Below are 12,029 nucleotides of genomic sequence, written 5' to 3' on the forward strand. Positions count from 1 at the left end.
CCCGGCAGTGAATTAATTACCTGTTGTTAAAAAAAAATAACCCTACGCATTGCAGGGCCATGGCGTCCGCCCGGACCACATGCTGACACTTCAAGTGTTCTGCCTGCTGAACTCATGGCTCTCTTTATCACCTCATCATTTCTATGCTTCTCCGCTTGCTCTTAAGAATGGGTGGAGACATCAGGTCGCCGTTCTTGTTCTCTCGTTCCACAAACATCCATTTTCCTTCCAAATCCTTCCAGTTCTCCCTCTTAGAAGACCTAGCCTCAGGGCTATATCCTCAGTGAATTCTTAGTCAGCAGCAGCATTTTATTTTATGTATTTATTATTGTTGATTATTAATATTAGTAGTAGTAGTAGTAGTAGTAGTGGCATTTTTTTGAGACAATGTCTCACTGTGTAGCTCTGGCTGTCCTGGTGCTCACTCTGTAGACCAGGCTGGCCTCCATCTCACAGAGATCCACCTGCCTCTGCCTCCCAAGTGCTGGGATTAAAAGTATGTGCCCCTATACCCAGCTAACCCCAGTATTTCAAAGTAATGTCTCCTATAAGTTTGATTATCTTAGGCTCCACATGTAGGTCAGCAATATCTTTTAAGTGGCATGCAGTATTCATTGAAGCTTATTTTTTTTCTTTTTTGCATATGACTATCCAATGATTCTAGTGCTGTTTGTTCACAGTTGAACCATGAAATTACCTTAGCATCTATTGATGTGTGGTGTTTAAATAGGTATGGCCCCCAAGGACTCATACATTTGAATGCTTGGCCTATAGAGAGTGGCACTATTAGGAGGCATGGCCTTTTTGGAGTGGGTGTGGCCTTTTTGGAGGAAGGGTGTCACTGTGGGGGTGGGCTTTGAGGTCTCATATATGCTCAAGCCACACCCAGTGTGACAGTTCACTTCCTGTTCCTTGTGGATCAAGATGTAGAACTCTCAGCTCCTTTTCCATCACCATGTCTGCCTGCACACTGCCATGAAGATAACAGACTGAACCTCTGAAACTGTAAGCCAGCCTCAATTAAATGTTTTCCTTTATAAGAGTTGTCATGGTCACGGTGTCTCTTTGCAGCAATAGACACCTTAAGACATGATGGAAGAGTAAAATGATATAATCACTTTAACAATAATTTTGGTAGTTCAACTGAACAGAAGTTAGAATCACTTGGGGGAGATAGGCATTTGAGCATCTCTGTGGGGATTATCTTGATAACCTAAGTGAGGTGGGACTCCGACAACTGTGGGTGGCACCATTCCCTAGACAGGGGATCCTGAACCTGGGATACAGAAAGTGAGCAGAGCAGTGGCATGCCTTCATCACTCTCTTCTTCTGACTGTGGGGTGGTGTGGCCAGATGCTTCCAGCTCCTGTGACTTGATTTCTCCATCATACCGAACTCTACACTTGAACTGTGAACCAAAATGATCCCTTCCTCCCTGAAGTTGCTTCTCTCAGCATATCTTACCACAGCAACAGGAAAATAAACTTAAACAAGCCCCACATCAAACAAAAATAACAACAGAGATCTATCTTAAAGGAATGGATAAACTCCAGCATGTTTCTGCACAGGGGACTGCTACTTGGCAACAAAAGGGAATGGCCTACCAACACATGTCACAACATGAATGAATCTCAGAATTATTTTGCCCAGTGAAAGAAGCCAGACAAAGATGAGTACTGTGGCAGTTTGGATGAGAATGGCCCCCATAGGCTCATATATTTGACTGCTTAGTCCCCAGAGCCATGGAGGCCAACGGTGTGGCAGGGGAGTCTCTGGAACAGCCATTGTGTAGAGCAGGGATTGCATCGGAGACCCCAAGATGTAGGAGGTGACAGAGCTGTTGGATATCTGCCAAGGAGAGCTGCAGACAGGGAGTGGAGCCCACTTAAGAGAGAGAAGTGTGCTGTAGGCAGCTTGGCTAGAAGGGAAGAGCCATCTAAACCCTATGACACTGGGCATGGAGTTGGAGGATTTGAAGTTTGACCTGCTGGGTTTCAATTTTGCTTTGGTCCAGTATTTCCTCACTATGCCCCTTCCTTTTAAAATGATAATGTATATTCTCTACCATTGTATGTTGGAAGTATGTAATGTGATTTTTGCTATTGCAGAGGTTTACTATTGAGAGATTGCTTTGGGTCTCAAAAGAAACTGGACTTTGAAACAATGTTAAGACTGTGAAAGCCTATGGGGACTTTTGAATTTGGACCAAGTATATTTTGCATTATGATATGGCTACAAGCCTATGGGGGCCAGTGAGCAGAATGTTTTGGTTTGAATAATAATGGCCTCCCATAGGCTCATATATTTGAATACTTGTTCCAGTTGGTAAAACTGTTTGGGAAGGAAAAGGAGGTGTGGCCTTGTTGGAGGAGGTGTGTCTTTGTGGGGGGGTTGGCTTTGAGGTTTCAAAAGCTATGACAGTCCTGATTATCTCTCTGCCTTCTATTTGAACTTAAGGATGTAAGCTCTCAGCTCCTGCTCCAGCACCATGCCTGCCTGGCTGCTGCTAGGCTCCCCACCATGTCTATGGACTCTAATCCCAATAAACTGTAAGTCCCCATAAACTCTTTCTTCTATAAGTTGCCTTGGTCATGGAATTCCTTCACAGCAATAGAAAATTAATTAAGAGAGTAGTCTATAAAAAAAATAATGAATTTTGAGAAAAAGCAAATTAGCGTGAAAGTAGATTATCAGTTGCCTGGAAAAGATAGTGCTGGGAAATAGACTGCTAGATCGCATGGGGACACACGGGAAGTTTGGGACTGAGCAGTATGTTTATCACCAGGACTCAGGAGAACTGCTTGGGTGCATATATAGAACAACTTATCAAACACTGGGCCTGTAAAATTACTCTCACTTTTCTCTACATCTAATTCCCGATGATGTTTTGATGTGGAGTAAAGGTGACCTGTTTGTGAAAGATCTCTATTAACCATCTCTGTATCCACATACAATTAATAAGGGACTATGAAGTGAGTATATTTCCTGGCATGCTGTGTCTAAGGCTTTGCTGGTATGAAACAAATACAGATAAATGAATGACACTCGCAAACCACAATGATAATCAGTTAGATGGGCATAATAACTATTAACAGGTATAGATACTTAGATATGATCATGAGTTTAATACTATTATAATAGCTTGAAAAGCTGTATTCAGAGATTATGTGGACAATAAGCGTGTGAGGATAACTATGAAAGTTTTGAAAAAGAATGAGTGTGGAACTCCTTTAACAGATACTATGGGGAACCCCATCTAAAAATAAAGTTGTGTACAAACTGTACAGTCCAGAAGTGGCCCATGCTTTGTGATGATGGACAGCTCAGCATAGGACTTCATGGTGGCATCACAGATTAGAGCGAAAGGCAGGAATTATTCAACAGCTGGCATGGGACAATTGATCTGCTTTTATGAGGCACAAAAATGAGCTTAGTCCATATGCCAAAATAAATCCCAGATGAACAAAACCAGTGATCCTTTAGAAGTGGGGAGGAGGGGCCTGGTCAAGAGCACTGACTGCTCTTTCAGAGAACCCACATGGCAGTTCACAACTGTCTGTAACTCCAGCTCCAGGGGACCCTGTAATGAGTCTTTCTCTGTCTTGCCAGCCAGCTCCCAAATAATGACACGGAGACTTCTTAGTAATTATGAAAGCTCAGCCTATAGCTTAGACTCGTTCCTAATTGGCTATTGTAATTTAAATTAACCCATTTATATTAATCTACATTCTATCACATGGCATTACCTCTCTTCCATCTTGCATCTCCTGTTTCCTCTCTGTGTCTCCTGGCTTCTCCCACATGCCTATATTCCTCCTCCTCTTCCTTTCTCTCCCCAGAAATCCTGCCTAGCTATTGGCTGTTCAGCTTTTTATTACAGCAATCACAGCAATACACCTTCACACAGTGTACAGTGTACAATATCCCACAACAGGACCCAATACCCGTGGCAAAAACCCAGTGCACATTAAAAAAAAAAATCTCTTAAAAAAAAGAAGTGGGGAGGAGAGGGAAAAGTTATTTTAGTTGGGGAGTGTCTTAGTTACTGTTCTATTGCTATGAAGAGACACCATGACCAAGGCAAGTCTTATAAAAGAAAGCCTTTAATTGGAGGTTTGCTTACAGTTTCAGAGGGTTAGTCCATGACCATTGTGGTGGGAAGCATGGTGGCAGGTAGATATGGTGCTGAAGCAGTAGCTGAGAGATTACATCTTATCCCAAAAATAGAGGCAGAGAGAGAGAGAGAGAGAGAGAGAGAGAGAGAGAGAGAGAGAGACCTTTTGAAACCCCAAAGCCCATCTCCAGAGACACACCTCCAACAAGGTCACACCTCCTGATCCTTCCCAAACAGTTCTACCAATTTTGGATCAATCATTCAAATACACGAGCCTATGGGGGCCACTCTTATTCAAACCACCACAGGGGGGATTTTTTTTGAAGTGTGAGAGCTTTCTCCTCTTCTCATGTCCAGCTGCAATATTTTAGTTGAAAGTATGTTCAATGATGAAGCCATTCACAGTGGAAAACTATATAGGAGCTACATTGGTTACCTTCCTGTTGTGATAAAATTCTGTGACCGAGAGAATCCATTTTGGCTTATGGCTCCAGAAGGACAAGAATCTATGACGGTGGCCTGCAGGACATGGTGACAAGTGTCAGGCATGGTGACAGGAACAGGATGCTAAGAGCTCAAGTTTTGAATGGCAAGCACTAAGCAGAAAGAGCAAATGAAGTAGGTGGGGCTTTTTAATTCTCCAAACCCACCCCCTCTGATATACTTCCTCCATCAAGGCCTCATCACCTAAACCTCCCTGAGCAGTGCAATCATCTGGGGACCAAGTGTCCAAATGCCCAAGGCTGTGAGGGACATTGTGCATTCAAACACCACAGGAACTATAACTCAGTCTTGGAATATGGAAGATCTTTACTTTTCAGAGAACGGAGAAAACTCATCAAGAACAATAAGAAAAGACTTTGCTATACAAAACTTACAAAGGGGGAAACTATGATCAATAGCGTTTATTGAAATAGTTATAAAACAGATCTGTGTTGTTTTTTTTATTCATGCATGCGTGCACCCACACATGTGAGTGCCTGTAGAAGCCAGAAGAGGTGTCAGATCCCCTAAAGCTGGAGTGACAGGCAGTTGTGAGCCACCCAGTGTGAGCGTTCTGCAGGAGCAAGAAACTCTCTTAGACACGGAGCCAGCGTTCTAGCCTCGTATGGTCAGTAGAGTTTTAATAAAAGTAATTCCTACAAGTGGATTTTCAAAAATAAAAAAAAAAATGCTACTTCAAAAATAAGCACACTAGAAATGTTTCCATCTTGTTAATAAATACTTTAGGTACTGGTAATTGACAACATGAAAAGTAGACTTTAGGAGGGTTCAGAGGCTAAGCTGACCCGGAACCCACAGCAGGAACAGGAACCATCTGTGGTTGTCTTGGTTCACATCTCTAGCAGTTGATACTGGTTGTCAGCTGGGGTGACACAAGGTGGCCTTTGCAAGTGGCTTGGGCTTCCTGGAAGCCTGCTCTCTCAATGCAATCAGTTGGGAGCCCTGTTACTTTTTATGGTCTAGCCCCGGAAGTCACACAATGTCACTTCCACATTTGTAGAAGCCTTCCAGAACATAGGAGAGTTAGGGCTGTTGGGAAAACTAGCACAGGCTAGGAAGCAAAGCAGCAGAAAGGTGACGTCTCACTGAACTGGCATCAGCAGGATTGGCTTCTTCTGGGCCATGGGGGAAACCTCTGGTTCAGACCCCTCTCCTTGGCTTGTGAGTGGTTGTTTGCTCTCTGTGTCTGGGAATATCACCTTTGTTGTTGGAATCTTAGATGGCCTTTTAATAAAAAACCCAGAGCCAGATATCAGGGTGAAAGCTGGCAGATCAGAGAAGCAGAACAGCCAGCCACTAGTTCTTACCTCTATGAAATCCTCAGCCTAAAGAAAGTGAGTTCCTGTTTCCTCATGCCTTATATACCGTTCTCTGCCTAGACATCACTTCCTTGGATTAAAGGCATGTGTGTTTCCCAAGCAAAGGAATGAGATCTCAAGTGATAGGATTAAAGGTACGTGCCACTACTACCTGGCTGACTCTATGTTTAATCTAGTTGCTGGCTCTGTCCTCTGATCCTCAGGCAAGTTTATTAGGATATACAATATATCACCACACACCTTTCCTCTGTCTATATCTTTGTTCAAACCTCCACTTTTTATCAGGACTCCCAAACCCAGTGATTTAACTCTAACTGCATTACCTCCATAAAGACCCTCTTTAAGATCCTATTTTTCCAGGGGCTGGAGAGATGGCTCAGAGGTTAAGAGCATGGGCTGCTCTTCCAGAGGTCCTGAGTTCAATTCCCAGCAACCACAAGGTAGCTCACAACCATCCGTAATCAGATCTGGCACCTTCTTCTGGTGGCACATGCCTTTGATCCCAGTGCTTTTGAGGCAGAAGTGGTTCCAAGACAGCCAGGGCTATGAAGAGAGATCCTCTGTATCAAAAAAAACCAAACAAACCAAAGGGATCCTATTCCCCTACTAAGAAGATCACACACTGCCAGTTACAGCTTCCACATAGAAATTGCTGGAAAACATGACTTAACCTGTGAAGCAGACATAACTCTCAAGGGGAGGAGTATCAAAATCACTAGGTAAAAATTGCACGTGGGAGACATTTTACTGACGTTTCTGGAAAACAGTCTTCAACATCATGACATTAAAAAGTTGAGTGACGAGAGACTATGGCAGCTTCTATTGTTCATTTCCTATCTATCAGCTCTCAACATAAAACATATACTTTGAGAAAACCCGGCTTTTATAGGTTTCCTAGTTTTGGTGTGAGCCAAGAGCTCAAATACCAACTATATGGTTCCAAGCCAGGAAGATGGAAATCTATGGCTGACGCCTTCCTGAGCCAATAAAAGGCCGTGCATCTAATGCCAGCACTTCCTAGTGGAACTTCCTGAGAATTATTTTTTCTGGCTCAAGGATTCGGTCTACTTTACACTCCTTTGCTGATTTGCTTATTTTAGTAGACGTTCACTATTAGTGACTGTCATCCAGCCTTGACCAATCTTGTCTTCACTCAGATCTCTGCCTGTTAGTTTTCTGTGCAAAGTACATTTAAACATTTTCTGTTACCAAATTTTAGGAGCAACCAATGCAAGTACGTACTTGCTACAGCAAAAAGTATGACCGAGCTTCATTTGTTCCCAATCTTGTCACTACTTGAGATGAATGTTATAATAAGGAATGAACTTTTACACATGGGTGGAGCGCCAATCAAACCCCAGAAGGCATTGGTAACTCTCACTGCCCAAAGTAAATCAGCAAACCACCTCCAGCATGAACCACAGTTAGTCTACCCAAGGGCCACCCTCATTTGCCCTAAGAAAAGCTTAAATGAGTTGTAATGTTGAAATGGAGGGACCTAGGCATCCCATAAGCTACTGCATTAACCTCTAGCTGCTTCAGGGAACCAGTTGAGCTGCTTGGGTTTCCCTCTCTGGGCCACTACAGACCGCTGAATCGGTGCCTCTAAGGTGGGTCCTAGGAGTTGATTCTGCTTTGTTGCTTTAGATACCCACGGCTAATTTTGGTGGTCCCTAAGTTTGGCTGCTACAGGTGCCATATGCTAAAGTTCACGTGACTTAAGCTGCATGTCGACGGGACCCTCACCTCCACCAACTCTGTAACTTCATCGCTTGTTGCTTCCAGCTCCATGATTTCCCCATGAGCACCACTGAGCAAAGCCCACAGTGCTGGGTGAACCCCCATCACCTGTTGATGTTTTTGTCTCTTTTGGGGGGGCCTGCCACCTAGCTCCCAAATAAATCACACACAGAGGCTTAATCTTAATTATTAATGCCCAGCCTTAGTTTGGCTTAGTTCCTAGCCAGCTTTTCTTAAATTATCCCGTCTATCCTATGCCTCTGGGCTTTTCCCGTTCTCTTACTTCTGTAAATCTTACTCTTACTCCATGGCTGGCTGTGCAGCTGGGTGGCTGGCCCCTGGAGTCCTCCTCTTTCCCTGGCTACTTCTTTCACGCCTCCATCTCTTTTCTCCCCCTCCTCCCAGATTTCTCCTCCTATTTCTTCTCTCTGCCTGCTAGCCCCGCCTATCCTTTCTCCTGCCTCACCATTGGCGGTTCAGCTCTTTATTAGACCATCGGGTGTTTTAGACAGGCATAGTAACACAGCTTCACAGAGTTAAACCAATGCAACATAAACAAGAGTAACACACCTTAAAATAATATTCTACAGCAATCACCCTGGCCAGGCAGAAAACCCCCACCCTTGTTGACTACTGCTGTGGTTTCTATGTAGGCTTGCCTCCTCCCTGATCCACAGAAAATGGGTCCTCAGTGTGGCAGCACTCAGCTGGGGCACGACCTTCGAAGGGTAATTAGGTCATAGGGATGCTGCTCTCATAAACAGATCAATGCCCTTCTCCCAAGAGGGGGCTGTTACAGAACAAGGCCACCCCTGTACCTGTCCCTGCCACCTTCACCTGGGCTCCTCTACCATGAGCCCTGGTGACATACCAACTTGTGGCTTTCTGTGAAAACTGTTCTCTTCTTTATTGCTTACCTGTCCCATGTATTCTGTTACAGCAACAGGACATGGATTAATGCAAATGCAAAACACCTTTCTTTCCTCTCCAAAACCATGCCTAGGGTCAACTTCCACTGAAGCATTCCCAATGACATCATCCTCACCCTCTGTTTCTCCTGGAACTTGCTTACAAGGCAATCAGCACATAGACCAGAAATACACTTGCTCACCTCTCTCCCTGCTGGAATGTGACCTACTTGACATCAAGTTCAATGCCATCTCCGCCTTGGCATCCTCGGCAAGGGCTGGATTGAGTTCCAATAAACTGCTTTAATGAAAGTGAGCAGTGAGTCCTTCATGAGCAGGGTGCGGCTTCTTTGTGTAAGTGGCTTGATATCACCCGTGTGTGTTTTTCTACTCTGTCTGGCCTTGAAGTGACCATGAAGATTGTCTTTCAGGGTTTAATACAGTACACACTTGTTTATGTTTTCTTATCAAGAAAGCCACAGAGATGGCTGAGAGGGTGAAGACATTTGCTGCTCAGACTGACAACCCGAGGTCCATCCCCAGGACCCATACGGTGGGAGTTTCACTCTGGCATTTACACGCACATGCACACACGCACATGCACACGCACACACATCTGCAATTATTAATTATTATTATTATTTTACAGCAAGCAGGTCTGGACAGGCTTGGTGGCTCAGGTCTACAATCCTGAGACTAGGGAGGCTGAAGCAGTAGGATCGCTAGAAGTCGGAGGCCAGTCTGAGCTAGAGTGAGACTTGGTCTCAAAAACAACCAACAGGATTTCCTTATCAGTGGAAAGATGGGTTTAATCTGTATTTATAAAAAAAAAAACTACCTCTTCTCCTTTCCTCCTCCATCGTGCGGTGGGCTCCTGACTTGGCTTCTCACCATGTCTTCTCACAAGACTTTCAGAATCAAGCGATTCCTGGCCAAGAAACAAAAGCAAAATCGTCCCATTCCTCAGTGGATTCGGATGAAAACTGGTAACAAAATAAGATACAACTCCAAGAGAAGACACTGGAGGAGAACAAAGCTGGGTCTGTAAGGATTCACACAATGGCAAGACAGTTTATACTGAATTGTGGGTCATCAAGCAATCCTACCACGTGGAGTTCAACATTTTAACCTGAAGACTTGGTCGTGTTTTAAGTTGGGGGAGTAGTTTGTCCAGTAATAAAATGTAGAACCTTCCAAACTGCTGAAAAAAAAAAAAAAAAAAAAAAACTGAAGGCACCCATATCAAAATAAATAAATAAATAAATAATAAAACGCCCCAAACAAGCTCCTCTCTGGCCTCCGCAGCTGTGAACACATGCCTCCACTCCCTTCTCTCCCACACTTCATGCCAGTCTCGCGTCCCAGACAATACAGGACAACGTTTGCTGCGATTCCTTGACTTGGTTTTGTTGACCAGAAGTACAGCTGCTGTGCCTCGCAGATGCTTCCAGTTTGATGCTAGCAGTTTCCAGCCAACAAAAAATCTTCACAGGGTATAGGAAATTTCAGCCACACTGAGAAAGTTGGCACCTCACCTAGGAGATGTGCTATTGTCCAATGTCCAGGGACTTGTGTGTTAGGATCCTGCCCTCACTCCTGCGCATGCACAGCTGGGGGGGGGGGGGGGGGAGCCGGAGAGGGCGGGGGGAGGGGAGGGACGGAGTCTTGTGTCTTATGTCTGGCGACTACATAAACACCTTAAAAAGCCAGATGCAGGGCGGTGGTGGCGCACACCTTTAATCCCAGCACTCGGGAGGCAGAGCCAGGCGGATCTCTGTGAGTTCAAGGCCAGCCTGGGCTACCAAGTGAGTTCCAGGAAAGGCGCAAAGCTACACAGAGAAGCTCTGTCATGAAAAACAAAAAAAAAAAAAAAAAAAAAAAAAAAAAAAAAAAAAAAAAAAAAAAAAAAAAAGCCAGATGCAGACTCCATGCTCTCCCTCTGCTCTCTCTCTCTCTGTTCCCTGCTCTGCTCTGCTCCCTCCCTCTCCCCCCATCTTTCTCTCTCTCTCCAGGCCTGGCTCTCTTCTTTCCCCTCCCTCCCTTTCCCTCCTAATAAAGCTCTAAAAACTAACACTGGGTTCTGTCGTGACTGTGACCTTTCCACGAGGTAGCCAGTGCCTTTCACTGTGGTTCTTGATTCTTGAACTGGCTGGCCTCTGGAAGGAGACAAGCTGGACCACAAACAACCGTGGGGTGTGGAAGCTATTCTTCACCACAAGGGGATCAGAGTCTCCTGGAGGTCTTGGTATAGCTCAGGATGCTGCTGCATTGGATCTTGTGTTCATTCAGAGAACTGCATTTCTTTCTTTTTTTGGGAGGGTGGTTCAAGACAGGGTTTCTCTGTGTAGCCCTGGCTGTCCTGGAATTCCCTCTGTAACCAGGCTGGCCTTGAACTCAAGAGATCTGCCTGCTTCTGCCTCCTGAGTGCTGGGATTAAAGGTGTGTGTCACCACCGCCAGCAGAGAACTGCTTTTCTAAAAGGTTCCTCAGGGACATTTTGCGAAGCAGCATGTTACAGTGGAATGGCTAATTACGATGGGAGCCTAGCTACATCTCTGGCCTGAACTCTGGATGTCCAGGCTGCATCCTGTTGTGATTGAACTGAATTATTTGGGGTAGAATCAGAACACCTGTGGTGATTTGAATAGGAATAGTCCTTAGAGCCTGGCAGTGGTGGCCCGCGTGCCTTTGATCCCAGCACTTGGGTGGGAGAGGCAGGCAGATCTCAGTGAGTTCGAGGTCAGGAGGTCAGTCTGGTCTACAAAGCAAGTTCCAGCACAGCCAGAACTGTTATACAGAGAAACCCTGTCTCGGAAAACCAAAAAAAAAAAAAAAAAAAAAAAAATGGCCCTTAGAGTCTTACATTTGAACGCTGAGGGAGTAGCATTATGAGGTGTGGCTTTGTTGGAGGAAGTGTTTCACTAGAGATGGGCTTTGGGGTTTCAAATGTCAAATCCAGGTCCAGTGGCTCTCTCTCTCTCTCTGCCTGCTGCCTGGGGATCCAGATGTAGAATTCTAGCTATTTCCCCAGCACCGTGTCTGCCTGCAGCCACCATGCTTACAATAAACTAAATAATGGACTGACTAAACCTCTGAAATGGAAGTAAGCCCCAATTAAATGTTTTCCTTTCTAAGAGTCGCTTTGGTCATGGTGTCTCTTCAGAGCAACAGAAACCCTAAGACAGCATCTTTTTTTTTTTTTTTTTTAAGCTCTCCAAGTGCTTCCAATGTGTAGAAAAACTTGAGAACAATGATCTAATGAAGCCGTTCTCAACTCTGGCTACAAGTTCCTGGGCTTTGAAAACTTAATCCTGTTCGCAACCCCCTCCAAATCAATTAACTCAGAACATCTGGGTGTAGAGCTGGTGAGAAGGCTCCATGAGAAAAGACTATCGTTACATAATCCTAGCAGCCTGAGTTCCAACCCCGGAGCCCTGGAAAAGA

At 44.7% G+C, this 12,029-nt stretch overlaps 1 protein-coding gene across 1 annotated transcript; it reads left to right on the top strand.

Annotated features, from left to right (window-relative positions):
* Positions 1-9,423: 9,423 nt before the first annotated feature.
* On the top strand, positions 9,424-9,785 carry LOC128113267 (60S ribosomal protein L39). The gene has a single exon (XM_052742835.1). It carries the CDS (start codon positions 9,478-9,480, stop codon positions 9,631-9,633), a length of 156 nt encoding a protein of 51 aa, XP_052598795.1. The 5' UTR covers positions 9,424-9,477; the 3' UTR covers positions 9,634-9,785.
* Positions 9,786-12,029: the final 2,244 nt, after the last annotated feature.

This window comes from Peromyscus californicus, unplaced genomic scaffold, assembly GCF_007827085.1.
Source record: "Peromyscus californicus insignis strain IS unplaced genomic scaffold, ASM782708v3 Scaffold_18__1_contigs__length_77618521, whole genome shotgun sequence".
In the NCBI taxonomy this organism is placed as follows: Eukaryota; Metazoa; Chordata; class Mammalia; order Rodentia; family Cricetidae; genus Peromyscus; species Peromyscus californicus.

Coding starts and splice junctions, on each gene's coding strand:
- LOC128113267 (XM_052742835.1), top strand. CDS start 9,478: ATGTCTTCTCACAAGACTTTCAGAATCAAGCGATTCCTGGCCAAGAAA.